General features: G+C 55.5%; 2 protein-coding genes across 7 annotated transcripts; both read right to left on the reverse strand.

Moving 5' to 3' along the window:
* Positions 1 to 314: 314 nt before the first annotated feature.
* MAP2K7 (mitogen-activated protein kinase kinase 7) lies at positions 315 to 10,647 on the reverse strand. Of its 6 annotated transcripts, XM_087816884.1 has the most exons (13): positions 10,485 to 10,647; positions 8,672 to 8,719; positions 4,931 to 5,069; positions 4,688 to 4,754; positions 4,466 to 4,579; positions 4,254 to 4,373; positions 3,993 to 4,100; positions 3,733 to 3,912; positions 3,551 to 3,631; positions 3,306 to 3,448; positions 2,684 to 2,729; positions 2,421 to 2,550; positions 315 to 2,346 (listed from the first exon to the last, which is right to left on the reverse strand). In XM_087816884.1, the coding sequence occupies exons 1-13, from the start codon at positions 10,606 to 10,608 to the stop codon at positions 2,291 to 2,293; spliced, it is 1,356 nt and encodes a 451-aa protein (XP_087673010.1). In that variant the 5' UTR covers positions 10,609 to 10,647; the 3' UTR covers positions 315 to 2,290. The 6 variants fall into 6 exon arrangements, with proteins under 6 accessions (XP_087673010.1, XP_087673007.1, XP_087673009.1 ...); XM_087816881.1 differs by having other exon boundaries at positions 315 to 2,550; XM_087816883.1 differs by lacking the exon at positions 8,672 to 8,719 and having other exon boundaries at positions 315 to 2,550.
* Positions 10,648 to 13,299: 2,652 nt separating this feature from the next.
* LRRC8E (leucine rich repeat containing 8 VRAC subunit E) lies at positions 13,300 to 19,053 on the reverse strand. The gene is made up of 3 exons (XM_016203448.2): positions 18,877 to 19,053; positions 16,886 to 17,028; positions 13,300 to 15,586 (listed from the first exon to the last, which is right to left on the reverse strand). Exons 2-3 carry the CDS (start codon positions 17,021 to 17,023, stop codon positions 13,343 to 13,345), a joined length of 2,382 nt encoding a protein of 793 aa, XP_016058934.2. The 5' UTR covers positions 17,024 to 17,028; positions 18,877 to 19,053; the 3' UTR covers positions 13,300 to 13,342.
* Positions 19,054 to 19,792: the final 739 nt, after the last annotated feature.

Below are 19,792 nucleotides of genomic sequence, written 5' to 3' on the forward strand. Positions count from 1 at the left end.
AGAGAGCGGGGGTGGCAGACAGGGGCTGACACCAGAGCCCTTATCCAAGGCCTGCCAGGGATTAAGAGCTCTCCAGCAGAACCTGTGGCTATTGGGGGTCAGGTGTCTCTCCATACTGCCTGCTTGATATTGGGCAAATCACTACAAAGACCACACTACCAGCCACAACCCTGCCTCAGTTTCCCTTTTGATGCAGAGACCTTATCCACCAGAATGGCACCACTTCCCAGCCCCCTCAACCGCAAGGTCAGGGCTTACAGACCCTTCCCACATCTCACACCATATCCTGCCAAGGCTTAGGTCACACCACAGACTCAGTGGAAGAAAAGGGAGGGGTTTTATTCTCAAGCATCTAAGGATTTACAAACAAGGGTGTTTCATTTTAAAAAGGGAAGGAGCAATACTGGCAGCCTGAGAAGGGATCGTGGGCTGGTGGGCTGGGCCGTCACCCCAAGCTCCTGCCTGCCCGCTTAACCCTCTGCCTGGTCCAGAAGGACCACTGGTGACTGGAGACTGAGGGAGGAAACGGGAGTGGCAGGGGGGGAGAGGCTCCCCCAGGGCTCCCACTTAACACTGAAGGAGAGGGGCAGGCAGACACACACTCACGAAACAAAATTAAGTTAAATAAAAATAAACCTGGGCAGCTGGCCTCTAGCCTTTGCTGGCCCTGGAACCAGCCACTCAACCTTCTGGTTATGGGCAAAAGCTACCATGGTGGCTGGGACCCCCAAGGGTGGGGCCAGGCCTGTTGCCCACCCACCTCCTACCCTGCCCCATTGTCACAAGGGGATCTGAGCAAGAGAGGTGGCCACCCCCCCCACACACACACTGGGCGGGGAGTAGAGAGAAGACAAGGAGTACTTTTTAAACATGCGGCCTTTTGTGACTATGTTAAGAGTAACAAGAGTCAATAGGATAGAGAGAGGTTACAGTGATGCCTATGCTGAGTCTAGATTGCTTCAGCTACATCCAGGGAGGTTCATCACCTTTGGCGTTGGTTGGTCTGTGTGTTTGTCCACTGATTTGCATGCATCACCAACAAAAAAGGAAACATACCTCTTCCTGCTCTGACTGCTGCTGAGGGGTGGGGGGAGAGGAGCCCCCATGGCCTAGCCTCAAGGTGGGCTGGGGACTGGCCAGCTCTGGGGGAGTTGAGGGGTGCTCAGGGGCACTGTGAGGGCATAACTGCCTTCACATCTACAGCCCTTGGCCTGCCCCACTTCTGTCCCTGTCACACATCCTCGAACCCCCGCATCCATTCCCTACACCCTCAATTTCTGCCTCCCTGGGCCCTGTGGCCCCCACTACTGTCATTCACTCCCTCCTCCCTGCCACACCAGCATTTACTGCCTCCCACCATGCCCCATAACCACCTTCCCTGAAGGCCACCCTGTGTGGCCACAGCCCCGTGGGCTACCTCCACACAGCCTGAGATCCTCAACTCACCCCTAGCTGTGGCCAGTCTTCAGCCCCAAGGGAGGAGCCTCCACCCCCAGCACCCACCTTTGGGACTAGTCTCTCCAGACCAGGCTGACAAGGCACAGTGGCCCAGGCCCCTGCCTGGCTCCTGGCTCCAGCCCCCCAATGCCCACGGGAGGTTGAGGGCTACACCACAGCAGCTAAACATGACTTTGGTAAAAGTTTCTGAAGGTACTGACAAACCCCATGAGAACAAGCTCTTCTTCAACTCCCCCATCCCCCAAACACCCCACCAAGTACAATAAAATACAATAAACTCCAAAAAGGACCCCCTGAGATCAAAGAGAGAGAGAGCGAGAGCAAGAGTGAACGTGCGCAGCCTGGTTGGCTGCAGTCACAATGCCCAGCCTGTCTTCCTGGGACGAGGACGCCAGCCAAGGGGCTCACTGTTCACCACAGGCCCAAGTGGACCGCGGGGTTCCGCTGTGGTGACAGAGCCTGGGCGGGGCCAGGAGAGAGGAAAATGCAGGGAGGGAGACAGGGAGAACCAGAGAGGCATCAAGGAAGGTGACAGAGGGAGATGGAGACAGGGAGCATGTGTACCACGAGGTGGAAGGGACAGCATGGGTCGAACATGGGAGGATGCAGGAAGGGTGACTCTCCTGGCCCGTGGCCACCCCAGCCCAGAGGTTATGACTGAATAAATAGCGAGTCTGCTCATGGCCTGCTGTCTTCCGTTCACAGTGTCTGTTGGGGGACTTGTACAGCCGGCTGAACCCAGGACTGGAAGAGCTAGGGCCTGGTGCGCCCATCTGTCCATGGCTGCTGGGTAGGGAGTCGGGGCTGGATTGGCATCCCCTACTTTCTGTCCTCAGCCCTCGGCCGCCGTCCAGTTCCCAGGTCTCCCCTGGTGGGCAGCTGGGTGGCCAGGTAGGGAAGAGGGGGCGTGTGGCCACTTCCCTGGCCCCCCGAGTGGGGCTAGCCACTACCACGCAGCTACCTGAAGAAGGGCAGGTGGTGTTGGCTTAGGACTCCACTAGTCCTCGGTGACTCAGTCTTCGCCATGACATCCTTGAACCAGGACGCCACGTCAACCTCCAGCGTCTCATAGCGCTTGATGAAGCTGTGTTCCTGCAGGGCCCGAGGGGGGAGCTTAGGAAAAGGGCAGCTTCCCTGCTGGCCTCACCCAGGCCCTGGGTGTCCAGATGAGTAGGCGGTGGGTAGTGAGGCTGGGGCAGGGTGGGGAGGGGCGCCAAGTACTCACAAGTAGCTTATTATACTTTGGTCTCTTCCTGTGATCTTTAGTAAGGCTGGAGAAAGAAAGGAGGAAAGGGAAGTGAGAGCCTGGAGAGGGACTCAGCTGTTCTACCTGCTGAGCCAGCGGTCTGCAAAAACTGTGGGAAGGAGCTACTGTGTCCTCCCAGTGCTGTGTCACCAACTAGGACATCTCAGAGGACCCGAGGCCTGCACCCACCTGGGATGGGGGCGTGAACAGTGCTGTAAGGTGCCAGTAGCAGGTAATTCCCCCGAGGAAAGGTCCAATATGGATGTCCTGTCTACATAATTCTGCTTGTTGGTACAGGATGCTCAGAGCCCTCAGTCCTCTGCTTGTTTATAGCCTCCTGAGGTGAAGCTCCAGGCCACCCAGCCAAATGCACTGTCCCCTCAGGCCAAGTCCAAACCCAAACCCAAGTCATGGCTTCTAAGGCTCTGGCTCCCATCTGTAGCCCCTGCCCTGAGCCCTTCTGGCCCACAGCAACCCCACATCCCAGAGGGCAGGCTTTCCAGCCTCCTCCCGCCTCAAACCCCCTTGGCTGCCTTGAGCTCGGGGTCACACCTGCCCTGCCCACCTCCCCCAGTGGAGGGTGTGGGTAGGGGCTCCTCACCAGTCTTTGACGAATGACTGAAAGTCCCCCGAGAAGCCCATGTGACTGGGCAGAAGTGGGGGCTCTTCCTGCAGGACCTTGGTGAGGACCTCGAAGTCCGTCTTACAGTTCTTGTAGGGAAACTGTCCTGTTGCCAGCTCCACCTGGGGAGAAATGGAGGGCTGGAGTGGTCAAGAACAGCTCCTGCCCTCCCATATCCCAATAATGGGTCACCCAAGCCCTCAGGAGGAGGGGCCCCAACTCACCAGGGAGATGCCCAGGCTCCACACATCAGCCCGGATATCATAGTCTGGCTTGGTGGGGTCTGGGGGGTCAATGCGCTCAGGCTGTAGGGGAAGAGGTGGGGAAGAGTAGACAGGGAAAGGAAAAAATGGATCTCTGTGGCTGGAGCAGGGGCACTGCCCAGGCCACCCGGGTCCCCACTTACTGCCATGTAGGCGGCACAGCCAGCACTCCGTGTTTTGGCCTTGGAGTCGACAAGGCGACCACTGATGCCGAAGTCGCAGAGCTTGATCTGGCCCCGCTCATCCAACAGGATGTTGGAGGGCTTGACATCCCGGTGGATCACACCGTGCTTCTCCTTCAGGTAGTAGAGTGCTTTCACGATCTGTGAGGAAAGGGGAGGGCACTGTGACAGGGTGGAGGGGAGAAGGGGCCTGGGCCCCCCGGCCCAGCCTGGCCACTCACCGCTACCGTCATCTTGCCCAGGATCCGCTCAGGTATGGGGCCCTGCATCCGCTTCTTCAGCTTCTCAGCACAGGTGCCCATGAGCTCCATGGCAATGAAGACATCCGTCTGCAGGGGCAGCAGGCATGGCTTGGGGGCGGCCGTACCCTCTTGCCCACCCCAATCAGGGAAAGAGGACAAGGGCTTGGGGGCACACTTAGAGAACAGCAAGGGAGACTCAAGGAAGTAGGCAGAAAAGAATGGGCTGGCAGCCAGGCTCACATTGGTGATGAAGGTCCCAAAGCACTGCACAATGTACGGGCAGTCGTGACTCTTGAGTACCACATCCAGGTCCATGAGGATCCGCTTGTTCTCTTCCTTGTTCCCCGAGCGTCGCATTTGCTGCACAGGATGGGACGCCAGGGGGAGGGGAAAAGATCCTTAGCACCAGAACTGAGGGGCGTGGGACTCACCTGGGCAGAGTGGGTGCTCACCTTGACGGCAATGATGTGACCTGTCTTCCGGAAACGCATCTTCCATACCTGGCCACAGGTGCCACTGCCCATCTCCCCCAAATTCTCTAGGTCATTGATTTCTGCCTGGTAGCGCTGGTGAGGAGAGTCAGGGCTGGGGGTCTGCCCAGCCTCTGCCCCACCACATAGACCTAGCCCCACTGTGTCCTGCCCACCCACCGGGGGCTGGAGAAAGGGTGGTACCTGGCCCCCGATAGTCAGGTAGCCTGTCTGCTTCATGATCTCCTGCAGCTTCTGGTCAATCTCGATACTGGGGGAACAGGGGGTGGGTATGGGTGGAGGAGGGTCCTGACCAACCTGAGGCCACCCCAGCTCCCAACACACAGGGGTTCCCACAGATTTCACCACCTCCTCCCTGGGGCTAGCCCAGCAGCCCTCTCCATGCTGACCTCCCAAAGGCCAGCTGGCCTCGCTCAGAAGGCTCACCTCTCCATGCTTCGGGGTGTGAACAAGGATGGGAGCCCCAGCATGTGACGGGGCCGGGCAGGGGGCGTGGGTTGCTGTGGGGAGCTCTCCGAGGACGGTGAGCGGCTGCCGCCATCGTTGGCCAGTGGGAGCTGGAGGGCTGGGGAGGGGGGGTGAGAGGGCAGGGGCATGGAGGGAGTTAGCACCCAGCTTGCCCCACCTCCAATGCTGGCATCTGGGGGGCTAGGGACCTTGATCTTCCCCTCCTTGGAACCCTCAGGTAGGGTAGCACAACCTCCTGCCCTGCTGGGTGGGAGGAGCTGGGGTCCTCACCCTTGGAACCACTCTCAGGGTATATCTCCCATCCCCCTCCCCTGAAAGGAAACAGAGTGGGCTGGCTGGGAATAGTGGTCCCCAGAGGCCAATGGTTCATCCCCAAGTCTATGCTGAGAGAGAAACGAGGCCTGGAGGCTGATGACATCCCTCAGACAGGTATCCTCCCTGGCATGTCCCTTTCCTCCCTACCTCTGCCCAGGGCCACAGTGCTCATGCTCAGGACCATGCTCAGGATTGCCCACCACAATCAGCCTGGGCTCTGGTCCTAGGAGCTGCAATTAACTTGGTTGCCTAACAAGAGTGAGGCAGACCACCCTGGGAAACAGTGGGCGAGGGACCCAGGCTTCCCCTACCCCACATTCTGTTTGAATCAGGGAGGGCCACCCTCTGGCCAGCAGGCTCATCTGTGAGCCTCCCAGCTTGGCCTACATAGCTAGAGCCAACAGGGACAGGAGCGGGGGCAGGACCCCAGGTGGGCCTGTGTCCTGGTGATGAGGGGTTCCGCTGGCACAGCCCCTATAGGACTGGCAGGATTTGGAGGGGGTGCTAGGCCACGCAGGGGTCTGGTTCTTTCCAGTAGCCTGCATGCAGATGGCTTTAGCATGCTGCAGGCAGGCAGGCAGGCAGCGGGCAGGCAGCGGACAGCCCAGGACAGGCAGGCAGCGTTAGGGGATGGGAGGGCAGGAGACAGACAGACAGGAGCCGAGATTGGGGCCCAGCTGCCCAAAACTGAGGGTGCTGCAGAGACAGGCCAGAGAGGGGCCTGGACAGGAACAGGTTCGCTGAGGGGGTGGGAGCCTCCCTTGGCTGGGCTGGCAATAGGGTGGAGGAGCAGAGGCTGTTGTGGCCCCCAGAGGAGACAAGACAATCCTACATTTCCAATGAACCCACATACCCCAGAGGCCCTGGCACTCTGGAAGGGGGTCCTTGGCTGGGGAGAGCACTGGCTACAAGCACCCTCCCAGGTTACCTTCCCATGGAGAGCAGGCCTAGGGCCTTGCTCCCAGCTGATGCCCCTTCTCTCTCTCTCCACCCCTCCTATCGAAGACCATCTTTTCCTCTCACAGTTCTGTGAGCATCTAATAACATAGGCCCAGTGACCAACGGGTATGCTTTGAGTTGCTGGCGGCCGAGCACTTTCCTTGCCCTGTTGGCCCAGGACCTTGATCCCAGCCAGGGTGAGGGTGCAGGTATATGACCCTGGCCTGTAGTTCTGGAAGGGGTACAGGTTCTGCTAGGGCCTGGCAGGAGCAGAGACAGAGTTCTGGGGACTCCAGGGACATAGTTCAAGCTCAGAACCCTCAACTAACTCCCATGCCCCCCATCCTGCCCCTGGTTTTGTAACATCCCTATACTTCTGCTATGCCATGGCCTGAACAAGAGTCGTAAGCCCTCCCTTTCTGGCTCAACAATCTCACCTTGTAATCCCCTAGCACCTTGACTCTCTTGAGACACTGCCAGGTTCTCATCCTGAGAGGTATCTGGACCCCTTTTCTGCACTGCACTGTCAGCTCTCTGGGGGAGGACCACATCTCTATCTTCTCCATACTTTTCGGTACCCCATGGGTTCCCTCTCTCACACAGGCCACTGGACCTTCAAGAGCTGCCACAGAGCCTCAGAAAAGGCTGCTGGGAGACAGAGGCTTCCACCAGCCCTGCAAACTGAAGCACAGTGGCATTCGAAGTGGTGGGCGGAGGGGGGGGATACATAAAGTCCTAGAGTGGTCAGTGAGCACTGAGGTGGTGATAGGCCACGAAGCAGGTCAGGAGGACAGAGGGAGAGCATGAAGGTGAATGAGAGAATGAGAAAGAGAAACAGAGAGAGAGAGATATGAATGAATTAGAGAGAATAGGAGAGAACATGGGGGCAAGCGGCTGTAAGGAACCATAGATGTACCAGGCTGTCAGCCAGCACACATGCACAGGCGCGCGCACACACATACACACAGGGCACGGCACAAACCCCCACACACAGAGGGACAGGTAGATGGTATAACACAGAGGCCCCAACACCATCTTACACAAATACACACATACACACACAAGGCTATACACATACAACTGTCCAACCTAGTCCCACTTACCCACAAGGACCAACAGGACCAGACCCCCAGCCTGGTCTCTTGCACACATGCATGGGGCTGTGCTGCACACAGCCATTCCTAGACCCACTGGCACCTGCACTCAGGCCTTGGCTGGGCTGTTCCTTACCTCTGTTCACCTGCTCCCCACCACCTCCCAAAAGACTTTGTTTCCAGAACGAATCATTTTACAGTCTTCCCAAGTGACAGGCAGTTGGAACCATGCACAAGACACCAAAAATAATGGACAGCCCTCCACCAAGGTACGGTCTGAGGCTCTCCATATATGTTCATGAGTAAAACAGAAGTGGTTTTGTTTATTACTGTGTATCCAGTAACAGAAATCCTCCACAACATGGTGAGGCTTGTCATCTATAATCCTGTGCTGGTAGAATTTACATTTTTGAGGATTTTTTAAAAAAAGAATAGTTCATTGATTTTTAGAGAGAGAAGAAGGGAGAAGGAGAGAAACACTGATGTGAAAGCACAACATCAATAGGCTGCCTCCTGCACACCCCCTACTAGGGATCGAGACCACAACCCAGGCACGTGCCCTTGACCAGGAATCGAAGCGGCAACCTCCTGGTGCACAGGACAATGCCCAACCAACTGAAACAACCAGCCAAGAGCATGTTTTAAACCTATAATACAGGTTTTAATTGTAAAAAAAAAAATATATATATATATGTATCTCACCTTCTCCAGAGGCTTGCCCCAACCACCCTGCTGCAGAATCCTCAACCCTGCTCTACTTTGTCCTTTCTCCAAGGTTCATACCCTTCTCCAGCTCTCCCTGACCAGGAATTTGCTCACTGTTCATACCTCACCCCACCCCTAGTGGAGCATCAGCTGCACAAGGAGAGACGCTTGGTCCATTTTATTAACTGCTGTGCCCCTGGAGCCTAGAAAAAACACAGCACACAGGGGTCAAACCATGTTTCCTGAATTGCTGAAATGGATACACAGGCACAGGAGACCCACTGGTCCCACTTTCTCTCCTCACTGATACACACACATACACACACAAACACACACACGTGATTCCCTCACAAGTGACACACTTACAGTCAGTGAGGGAGCCCAGTTCCTCCTCCAGGGAGGTGGGGGAGGTGAGAGGACACAGAGGAAGAGGCGGGGTGGGCCTGATGTGGATCTCATGGAGGGAGAGTGACAGAGAGTTTGAGGAGGTGTGTATGTGTGTGCAAGTGCACATACACATACACATGCGCACGCGCACATACACACACGCGAGGCATGGGGGGATGGGGGATGGGATTCTGCGGCCAGGGCAGCGGTTAAGTCAATGGTGCAGATGTCCAAGCAGCGATGATAAAAAGGCTGGTACCTGCTCGTTGGGACGGGGCAGGAGCAGGGCTTAGAGTGATCACAATAACTGGATGGGGAAAAGGAAGAAAAAAAACAACACGACGATAAATCACAACAGAAACAACCGATTTGTCCAAAAGAAAAGAAATCAAATCATAATGAGGAGGGGAGGGCGCGAGGCACCAAACTGCAGAGATGGGTAGAAACCGACAGATGGGAGGACTGGAAGGATGGGATGGAGCTGACACAGACATAGATGCCTAGAGTGGGGCTCCTCAAGGGCCTGCCCGCCTTGGGCCTCGCTGTGCCTTGTTCTGCACCTGGGACAGCCACCCCAATAAGGCACCCCAGGCCCCATACTCAGTCCTGCCTTGTTCATGCTGGGTGGGGGGAGCACTGCAAAGCCCAGCATGGACCCTCCCATCCTAGCTGGGCTTCCTAACCCAGGGAGTGTCCAATACCAGAATTGCCATTTCAGGGCTTTCTCTGGGCCCCCCAGGAGACACTCTCAGGAAGGAGCCCATGCTGATCCAGGGAGGGAGGGATAGGGAATGGGCCCTACACACAGACTGGGGTGGGTGTCAGGCTGTGGAAGTCAGGCTGGGTGAGTAGGGGGTAGTTAAAGTACCCAGATATAGGGTGTCTTCCTCCTGTCAGGATGACACCACAGGAGCTACATAAGCTACAAGGATCATATCAGAGAGGATATTAAAGAAGGCAAGAAACAGAGAGCATGTGTGGTGCTGTTCATCAGGCTTGTGTGGAGAGGGAAATCTGATGCCCTCCTGCTGAGAGGATTTGAGGAGAGGGTTCTGTGGGACATAACAAAGAGACTAAACGTAATCATGGTGATCCCAGGACAGGTGGGGATTTTGGGGGGACAACTCTTAATTCCAGATGACAAGATGCCAGTAAGGTAGGCACTGAGATGGTGGAATCAGAGGAGAAGCACACTACATGAGTGCTAGGATGCTAGGTATCACCATATTGGTCTCGTGTGTCCCTAGGCCAGGTCAGTATGGGTGTGTGGGGAAGAGGAAGTCATTGAGCCCAGATGACAAAGTCTCCAGGCTGGGGGTTAGGTGTGTATTTTTGAGGGGCTAGACACAGTCACTAAGATGGTCATAGTGAAACTGGCCAGAGGAGTATGAAGGGGCCTGATGTATGTGAATAGAGGGTGGCAGGGGATCTGCTGAGCCCAATGACAAAGTCTGACTGGGGAGAAGGGATCCCCAGTCATAGGGAGGGAATGGGAGAATCATCTGGTCAGAGGAATATGGGAGGTTATATGTGGTCACATAATCTCAGGTGTCCCCAGGCCAGGTGTGAGTGAACCATCCCTTGAAGCCTTGAAGCCAATGGCAAGGACTCAGGAGTGGAGAGGGGGTAGGAACCTCTTAACAGTCACTGATATGGAGGGAGTGGAACCATTTGGTCAAAAAGGATGTGTGTGAGTTTGCTGGCGACCTGGATGTAGTCACAGTCGCGTGGAGTTGGGGAAGGACGGCTCACAGTAGGTAACAGAGGCTCCACAGACCACGGTGATGGGGGCAGGTCATCAGATGGGGGTCTTCACCTGGAGCCGGGTAACTAGTCTCCCAGACCCCATAAGGGAAAATTCTCACAGGCCGGGGGAGGGCCGCCCGGAGTCCGCCAGCCCCTCGGCACGGGGTCACGGTGACCCTCTCCAGGAGAGCAGACAGCTGGGGGGAGCGGTGAGGAGGAGAAGCAAGATCGCCCCGAAAGAGGAGGCGGGGCCTAGAGGCGGGGGCGGGGCCTCCGCAGAGCGCGCCCCGCCCCGCCCGCCCCCTCCCCCACGCCGCCGTGCTTACTGGGCCTGGGCCGCTGGGGGCTGATATCCAGGTTCAGGTCGATCCTCCGACGGGCCTCGCGGTTCTCCTGTTTCAGCTTTGCTTCCAGGCGGGACAGCTTCTGCTCCAGGGAGGACGCCGCCATCTTCCCCGTCGCCGCTGCCGCCGCCGCGCACCGCTCGGCCGCGCGGCCGCCCGTCAGCCCGGCAGACAAACACCGCACTGCGCCTGCGTCCGGGTGACCCCGCCGAGCCGCCGTCTAGCCCCGCACGGCGCATGCCCGCGGCGCGCACTGGCCCGTCCCTCGTGCGAACCTCTGCGCTTGCGTGCGGCGTCCCAGCCGAAGGGATGACGCCACCTACAGCTCGCAGCTGGCAACGTGCAAACCTCCCGCGGAACTGCTTTTGCGCGAATTCCCGAGCGCTCTGGTGAGCCGGGTAGTATGGAAACCACATTCCGCATTCTGCAGAGAGCCGTGGGCGGGGAAAGCGACGCGCAAGGGTACAGAAGGGGAGACAAGGTCTCGCCTGTGGTGTCTGCTCTGTAGACACTGGCTTTTTCCTCGGGCGCTGTCACAAGCAGTCGCCATGACTGCGCCCTCATCTTCTCTTCGCGGTTTCTCGCTGGGCCGTTTCTGGCACTCAGGCCCTGTCAGAACGCCTTTTTCACTTCGGACATGCTTCGTTATGATCCGTTATGCATTATTGCTGCCTCCTCATCATAATTAGGCACCCGCAGGGAGACCCTTCCATTTCAGCAAGCTCAGGGTTGGCCAAGGGCAGGGAGAAGAGGCGGGTAGGTCTCGGGCCACTGTGGAGGCCCTGGGAACCCAGCGGCGTGATCCCTGGCCTTTGGCGAAGGGGCCAAAGTCAAGGCTGGAGTTCCAGGTCAGACAAGTCTGGGACATTTTAAGATCCCCGTCCTGGCCAGTTTTGTTCAATGGTTAGAGCATCAGCCGTGGACTGAAGGGTCTCAGGTTCGATTCTGGTCAAGGGCATGTACCTCGGTTGCAGGCTGGATCCCGGGCCTCCGTCAGGGCACGAGCGGGAGGCAACCAATCCATGCGTATTTGCCTCTCTGGCATCCACGTGTCTCTCCCTCTCTCCTCTACTCTCTCAGAAAAGCAATGAAAAAAATATCCTCAGTTAAGGAGCCAAGAGGAGAATTGCTTTTTTTTTTTTTTAATATATCTTTATTGATTTCAGTGAGAGGAAAGGAAAGGGAGAGAGAGAGATAGAAACATCAATGGTGAGAGAGTCATTGATCGAGCCCACAACCCCGGGCATGTGCCCTGACCAGGAATCGAACCACGATCGCCTGGATCCCAGGTCGATGCTTAACTGCTGAGCCACGCCCGGCCGGGCAAGAATTGCATTTTGCAGACACCTAGGAGGTGGTCAAGCCCAGGGGTTCAGGGTCAGGCAGGCTGTGCCAAGTGCCGTCCTAGTCAGTCTGAGGAGACCCCTCTGGTGATGACTTACAGGTGAAGCAGATACAAAAGCATAGAGTCAGCACTGGTAGGGTGGCTCAGTTGATTAGAGCATCTTCCTAATACACCAAGGTTTCCGTTCAATTGCCAGTCAGGGCACATACCAGAAGCAACCAATGAATGCATAAATGGATGAAACAGCAAATCGGTGTTTCTCACTCTCAAGTCAATAAATACAACATTTTAAAAGTATAGAGTCAGGAGGATAACAGGGAAGGTATAAGAAAAGGGGTTCTCCAGGAAAAAAGCTAAACAGGAGATGCCACCTAATTTCTCCTGATTACCTGAGGTCTCCAGGACAGAGGCTCATACCCTTTATTGTGGCACTGCCGTCACTTGCCTATAATGGTCCCCATCCCCTTTTGTAGCACTGACTATCTAGAAATGGCTTAGACAACAACAGGGGTGGACACAGGAAATCAGAATGATAGTCTGATCATTAGTATTGTTTACTTTAAAAAATGTACCCTCCACAGCATGTGTTCTTAACCTGGGGTTTGCAATCCTTAGGACATCCATGAATAGCCCTCGGAGAGCTTGTGGGATTTACTGACTGCCTGAAATTGTTTGCAAAATTGTGCATGAATGTGTACACAAACATTTTCCTGAGGAAGGAGGTGTGCAGCTTTCATCAGATTCTCAAAGGGTCTGGGGACCTAAAAAGGGTTTAGAATCCCTACTCTAAATATCCATATATCTCCTCTGTAGGTCAGCATTTCTCAACATACAGATCTAGGACCACATGCATCAGGATTACCTGAAGTGCTTATTTACAGGCAAGTTCCTGGCCTCCAGTCAAAGCTCCTGAGTCAGTCTTTCAGGGGTGTGGCCTGTGATGTTTTCTGGGAATGTTGATTTTGATGCATAGCCAAATAAGAGAACCTTGTTTCTGAGTTCATGTGTCCATAGCAATCAATTTATATATAAGGGATTAACATCAAGTCAGGGCAGTGTGTGCTTGTCCCTTGTGTCAGTGACCCCTTCTTGGGAGAAAACCCCAGATGTAAGCTGTTTTGGTGGGGGAAGAGGACTGAAATCCTTTTGGGGTGTGTCCCCACCCCCTTTTGTAGCACTGATCTAGAATGTCCAGAGGCAGGGCAGCAGTTCTGGCCCAGGACTGGGGGCAGGCCTGCCAGCCAAAGACAGATGTGGTTTTGGTCTGAGAATCCTAGGACTGAGTTAATCTCTCCATGCTGTTCTAACCCGAATCCACAGCCTCCCATCTCCTCAGATCAACCAATCCCAGGAACTTGCCTGGGCCCCACAGACTGACATGTCTGCTCCTCCTCTTCTGGCCTGGGCCCACCTGGCCACCTCCCTTGAAGACTGGTAGAGATTTTGGGACGGAAGCGTCCGAAAAACCTCTACTTTAACCTGTCCCTCCCTGGCTTCACTCTTCTTCCATCTTCTCTCGAACCTCTGCCGGCAGGCCCTCATAAAGGATGTCCTCCACCAGGAGCCCCACCTTCTTGAGCCCTTTACAGTTGCCCAGTTCTTCTGGCAGCGCCTCCAACCTGTTGCCCTTGAGCTCCAGGCGGCTGAGGGCCCTGAGGGCCCCCACCTGGGGAGACAGCTGGCTCAGTTGGTTATAGCCCAGGAGTAACGTCCGAAGCTTAGAGCAGAAGAAGAGCTCATCAGGCAGGGCCTCCAGGGCATTGTAGGAGAGAGCCAGGTGCTGCAGGTTCTGGAGGAGACCCAGCTCAGGTGGTATGGAGTGCAGCCCGTTGTGGGTGACATCCAGCAGGCGGAGGCCAGAGCACATGCCCAGCTGGGTGGGCAGGGCCTCCAGCTTGTTGTGGCTGAGGTAGAGCTGCTCAAGGACCCGCAGCTTACGCACATGTTCGGGGACATAGGCGATCTGGTTGTGCCATAACCTGAGAGTGACCAGCTTTCGACAGTGCTGGAAGCTGAGGATCTCCTCAATGGACCGCAGGTGGTTGTCCTTGAGGTCAAGTTCCTGCAATGCACTCAGGCTAAAGATGGCATGGGGAATGCGCTCCAGCCCACAGGCCACCAGCTCCAGTTCCCGTAGCACTGCCAGCTTCTTGAGGCTGTTAAGGGCCAGCAGGCGGGCCCCATCATTGTGTAGGCTAAGCCGCTGCAGGTGGCCAGCCACGTCAGTCACGCTGGCTGGGACCTTGCCGGCATTGCTCCGAAGAGACAGCACCTTGAGCTGCTTCAGCTCTCGGAGGCTCTCAAGGGTGGCTGCCCGAGCCAACTCTGGGGGAAAGAGCCCCTCAAGGTGCAGCTCCTCCAGGCCACGCAGCCCGAACACCCAGAGGGGCACCTCGCGGAGCTCCTCACACTTGATGCTGATGACCTTCAGGCGATCCCTCAGAAAGATCTGCAAGGAGAACGGCAGCCTGGCGGGAGAGTGGAGCAGGCTGAGTTCCTGTAGGTGTACCAGCTGTGACAGGCCTGGGGGGAAGGTGATATCGCTGATGGCCTCCAGCCGGAGTGCCTCCACCTCACGGAGCTCAAAGACAGTGTCAGGCAGTCCTGGGAGCATGCAGAGTGCCAGCTCCAGCCGGCCCTTGGTGTTGCGCTGCAGCTTCTGCCGAAGTTTCTCAGGTGTCCACTCATGGTTGAGGTTGAGCTGCTTCAGGCGGCTCTCGCTGACCTCAGAGAGGAAGACAGCAAAGCGCTTGGAGTACAGTGGGTCATACTGGTCAATGAGGTGCAGCATGAAGGCAAAGTCATTCTTGACGTCGGGAATGTCACCCATGCCAGTCTCCTCGCGCACAGAACGGAAAGAGTACTCCTTGAGGGGCCGGTGGAAGAGCCAGTAGAGTGTATAGAGGCAGGTGACCCCATAGACACACACAAAAGAAATGTAGCAGAAAGCCAACTTGGAGAAGAGGTGGGCCTTGGTGTGGTTGCAGCAGAAGCTGGCATAGCCCGTGAACCTTGAAGTCTCCACCGTGCAGGCCACCACAAAGCTTATCTTCTCCACATAGATGAGGTTGTAGACCAAGATGGCAAAGAACTTGCAGACTTTGAGCACCATCTGCCTGATGTACATGGTGTATAAGATGTCCCCCTCTTCCACATGCACACGGAACTTCTTGACCTTCTCAAACAGAGCTTTGGCCTGTTCGCCCTCCTTCTTGTCCAATAGGGTAACAGCTGGTGGCTCAGTCACCACCTTCTCAGGCTCTGTCAGCACCTTTTCTTTTTCACCCTCCCCCGCCTTTCCTGGCCCGGCCTCAGCTGCCACTGTTGCTATTGCCTGTCCAGCAGCGTGGCCCTTCCGGTTCTCCCCTGAGACCTCAGACAGGGCTCGTGTGGTCCACGGTGAGTCAAAACACTTGCCCAGGATGGAGGTGAAGTGTTCGATCTTGGAGCTTGTGCCAGGGAACTTGAACCAGAAGCTGGTGCAAACCATGAAGATAAGCGTGTGAATGACAACCAGGTAGGGAAAGTACTTGGGATACCAGTGGAGGGCTTTCTCATAGCAGAGCTGGTTAATGAAGCTGTACTGCTGAAGGTCCAGGTTGTTTTTGAGGCCACTCACTTCCTGGAGGCCTCCCATCTGTTCAGGGACCCCCTGCAGCAGCAGTTGCTGACATGGGGCCTCAGATAAGTTCTCACGGGATTCATGACTGGGCAGACAGATGATTTTGTCCTGTGTCACCTAGGGATAGGGAAGAGGGTGAAAGAGGGTGAGGGAACTGGGGAATTGGGAGAGAAGTAGGCTGAGGTGGGAGGCCCTGGTCCCCAACTGTCCCCAGCTTACTGTGACTTTAGAAGAGTCACTAAACCTGAGCATCAGTGTTCGCCTGAAAAAAAAGATTGAATTGTGTCCCCAAAAAAGATGTTGAAGTCCTAACTCCCAACACCCCTGAATGTGGCAGTATTTGGAATTAGTCTTTCCAAAGCAGATGGAGTCAAGTTAAGATGAGGTCATTAGGGCAGGCCCTAAACCAATATGTCTGTGTTCTTTTAAAAAGGGGGAGCCCGCCGGGCGTGGCTCAGCAGTTCAGCATTGACCTGGGATCCAGGCCATTGGGGTTCGATTCCCGGCAGGGCACATGCCCGGGTTGCGGGATCGATCAATGACTCTCTCATCATTGATGTTTCTCTCTCTCCCTCTCCTTTCCTCTCTCTGAAATCAATAAAGATATATTTAAAAAAAAAGGGGGAATCTGGACACAGACACACACAGGGAAGATGCTATGAAATATAGGAAGAACATCATCTACAAATCAAGGAATGCTTGAAACCACCAGAATCTAGGAGAGGCATGGGGCAGCCCTGGGAAAGAACCAACCCTGTTGCCCTGTCGACACTTTTTGCTGTTGTTAATCCTCACCTGAGGATATTTTTCCCATTGCTTTTCAGAAAGTGGAAGGGAGGGAGGAAGGGGGAGGAAGAGAGAGAAACATCTATGTGAGAGAGACACACCAACTGGTTGCCTCCCGCACAGTGTCCCAACCAGGGGCGGGGAGCAAACCCACAACCAAGGTATGTGCCCTTGACCAGGAATTGAACCCGTGACCGTTTGGTACTTGGGCTGACGCTCTAACCACTGAGTCACACCATTCAGGGCACAACACTTTGATTTCAGATTTCTAGTCACCAGAACTGTAAGACAAAAAATTTCTGTTTAAGCTACTCAGTTTGTGATATTTTGTAATGACAGCCCTAGCAAACTAATAAGTTAACTACAGTTCTTTCTAGGTTCTAGGGACAAAAGTGTTATAAAAGTATAGACTACCATAGCTATGCTCAGGACTTTGCTGCTGCCAGTGGTGGAGGAAATGGGAAGGCGTCAGAATTGGTCTGCCAGTGTAGGGGCCTCCGGTTTTCCCTTCCTTGGATTAGAGGAAGATATCGGGAATTCCCCAGGCCACACCCTCTAAAGCCACGCCCCCGTATAGACACCACCTCTCCTGCCCCTCATTCAGACCTGCCCTGCCCCTCCTCCCCTTACCTGGAGGGTGCAGCCGAAGACCCCGATCATGAGCATAGCCACCGTGAGATATTCGGCCAGTACATCCCACCAGGGTTTGAGCAACTTGAAGGCAGGCTGCTGCTCTGAGAACTGCTTGAATTCAGCCACCGGAATCATCCTGCCTATGGGAGAGGAGAAGGCATGGGTGCAGAGACTTCAGGCAGGGGTGTCTGCTGGTGGGGCCCCCTAGGAGCTGGACGAACGTCTCTGCCCTGGATTTGCACTCCACCCTGCCAAAATCTGGCGGAACCCAGATGTGTCCCTTTTCCCCTTTCCCCAGACCTCACCTCCTTCCTGGGGCTAAGCGACTAATGTTCTCATCACTTCTGCTTCCTGGGGCCTCTGCATCAATCCGAACCTGCCTGCCCTCTCAGAGCTCAGGAGGGGCTGTCCCTGGAGCCGCCATCCTGTGTGTCCTTTCAGAACCAACGCATCTCCTACCCTTAATGCTGAGCCAGACAAAACTCCCTCTGCTGCTCTCTTGACTCCAGACACTGGGTGCCTGGGTATCCAACCCGGCTCTCTCCACTACTGGACCAGAGGATCGCCCAAGGCCCAGGACTTCCGGGGCGTGGGCCCTGCCACCCCCTTGAGGGGAGCTTGGGGCACCACCTCCAAACTCCAACCGGAAAAGCCGGCTGGAGCCTGGCTCTGGTTACAGGCCCCAGGGGTAGGGAGTGGCAAAACTGAAAGCTGGTCAGCCCTGGGGGGGTGTGTGGCTAGGACACCTGGGTTTCTAGTGGGGCTAATGCCCAAAATCTGAGGCAGAAAACAGACACTGGGGCTCTGAAAGGGTGGAGCAGGAGGGTGTCAGGGTGGGTGAGGCTGTGGGAGGATCAGGAAATGAAAAACTCGGGGAGAAAGCCAGGGAGACACCTACGACTGGAACAGGACAGGGCTGCCAGTCTCCTGGGCGGCCAGCCCACTGCTTGTCCCTGGGTTTCATTTTAGACCAAGGTATCATTATTCCAGATACAGATGGCCAGGTGCAAATCACACAAAGGCCACAAGCCTGGATCAGGAGGCTCCCTCTTCTCTCCTCGAGGCTGGAGGTGGAAGGAGAGGGAGGCAGCAAGGCCCCCACTGCCTCTGACGGGGCTCCTAGGCCACCCACCCCTCCCAGCATCCTTGGTTCCCAGTATATATTCCTCATTTTCTCCCAAAGGGTTCCTGGAGCCTGCTGTCCTCATTCTGATAGCCTCACTGGGTACAGGAAGGTCAAGGGAGCATCTGGGCCACCAGCCAATCCTCTAGCTCTTCACCTATCTTCAGGGGTAAACTGACCCAGTCCCACACCTCAGCCAATGGCTCTGACACCTCCACATCTCCCTTTTCCAACCCCTCATCCCTTGAAAGCCTTGGGGATTTAGTGGGTGGGGATAGAGGATGCAGGCCCCACCCATTTAATCCCATCAGAGGCTCCCACTACTGTGCTGGGATGCGGATAGGCTAGCAAGGTGGGTACATGCTCACACCCGGACTCCTGGGTCCCCTGACTCAGGCCCTGACTCACCAGGCACCAGGCACAGGCAAGGAGGTGCACAGAGAACACAAGATCCCTTAGGCAATGGCTCATCCATCATACTTTTATACCATCATAAATAAAAAGCCGAGTAAAAATGCCACAGTGCAGCCCAGTCAGTCTCAGTAACCAGGGAATCTGATAGAAACACACCCAGGGTATCTTAACAGCCCCCAGTGCTCGAAAGTACATTGCAGCCACCAAAAAGGTCACCTGGGGGCGTTCTGAAGTGTGCACATTGGTGCGTATGGGCATAGTGCACACTGAGCTGAGGAGAGACCTAGGACTAAGGAGACAACACACCCCCTTTTCCAGTCCCTGCCACCCACTGTTCCCCCTGCCCTGGCTCTCTGTCCCTGTAAGGGACACTGCTCAGCTGCTTAACCTAAGAACAGTAACTCTGGGGGCTGCAGCAGAAATGCCACATATGGAGTCAGGGACTTCCTACCTGAGTCTCTGCCACACTTCAGGATCCATCTCACAATGGTGGAAGCTCACTTCTGGAGTCCATAGTCAAAGGCAAGAAGGCAGAAACCCCCAAGGTCCCCAGTAGATGGCCCAGTGGTTCCCATGGAACAAGGTGCATATACAACACCATCCGAGGCAGACACGAGGGGTTATCATTATGTGTCTCCATGACTCAAACTTGATTGTTGGAACCTGCCATTAAGCTTCCACAGACACAATGGCCCCCCTTTGTCTGAGCAGGGCTAGTGGGAGGGTCCAGAGAAAAGGACTTTTGGGATGGGGGAAAACACTAAGAAAAACAACAATGGGGCCACACACACAACTTACAGCCACCAATGTCTCAGTAAGCATGAATGTTAGAACCCTCTTTCTCCAGACTCAAAGGGAGAGAAATAAATTGCTCAAGTTTTCACAGCTACAAATGGCATTTGAGGCACAACCCCCAGGTCCCATTTGTCTGACTGCAGCCACTCCGTTCCATTTTGGGAGAAAACCTCTGGCACAGGCCAGCATCTTTGCCAAAAGATCCTCAGTAGGGGTGTGGGGGGGGGGGGGATGGCTGCTCTGCACACCAGGTTGAAGGAGGAATCTTTGTCAGCCTAGGACCAGGTACATGCCCCCTACCCAGTCTTAGCTCTGCCCATCCACACCTGACCCTTGCTTCTCCTCTCTCAGGCACGCGCCCCGCCCCCCCCAATCACCTAAATTGCCTCCAAAAACATGGTGGTGGTGGGTACTCCTGGTCTAGCCCCTGTCCCCACCCCAGTCCATGCTAAGGGGAAAGGAAGACAGAGTGACAGCTGTCAGCCCTGGAGGGCACAAGGTCCAACCTTTGACTTTTACACAAGAGAGAAACTGAGGCCTGGGTGGGGGAGGGTGGCCCTTAGTAGAAGATC

This window comes from Miniopterus natalensis, chromosome 4 (assembly GCF_054644295.1).
Source record: "Miniopterus natalensis isolate mMinNat1 chromosome 4, mMinNat1.hap1, whole genome shotgun sequence".
Classification (NCBI taxonomy): domain Eukaryota; kingdom Metazoa; phylum Chordata; class Mammalia; order Chiroptera; family Miniopteridae; genus Miniopterus; species Miniopterus natalensis.

Bases quoted from the DNA above. Each gene is read 5' to 3' on its own strand.
- MAP2K7 (XM_016203491.2), bottom strand. From the start codon at position 8,906: ATGTCTGTGTCAGCTCCATCCCATCCTTCCAGTCCTCCCATCTGTCGG. The intron at 4,755-4,930 runs GTGAGCCTTCTG...CTGTTCCCCCAG, and splicing joins ACACCCCGAAGCATGGAGAG to TATCGAGATTGACCAGAAGC. The intron at 4,374-4,465 runs GTGAGCACCCAC...CATCCTGTGCAG, and splicing joins GTCACATCATTGCCGTCAAG to CAAATGCGACGCTCGGGGAA.
- LRRC8E (XM_016203448.2), bottom strand. From the start codon at position 17,023: ATGATTCCGGTGGCTGAATTCAAGCAGTTCTCAGAGCAGCAGCCTGCC. The intron at 15,587-16,885 runs GTAAGGGGAGGA...CCCTATCCCTAG, and splicing joins TCTTCGGCTGCACCCTCCAG to GTGACACAGGACAAAATCAT.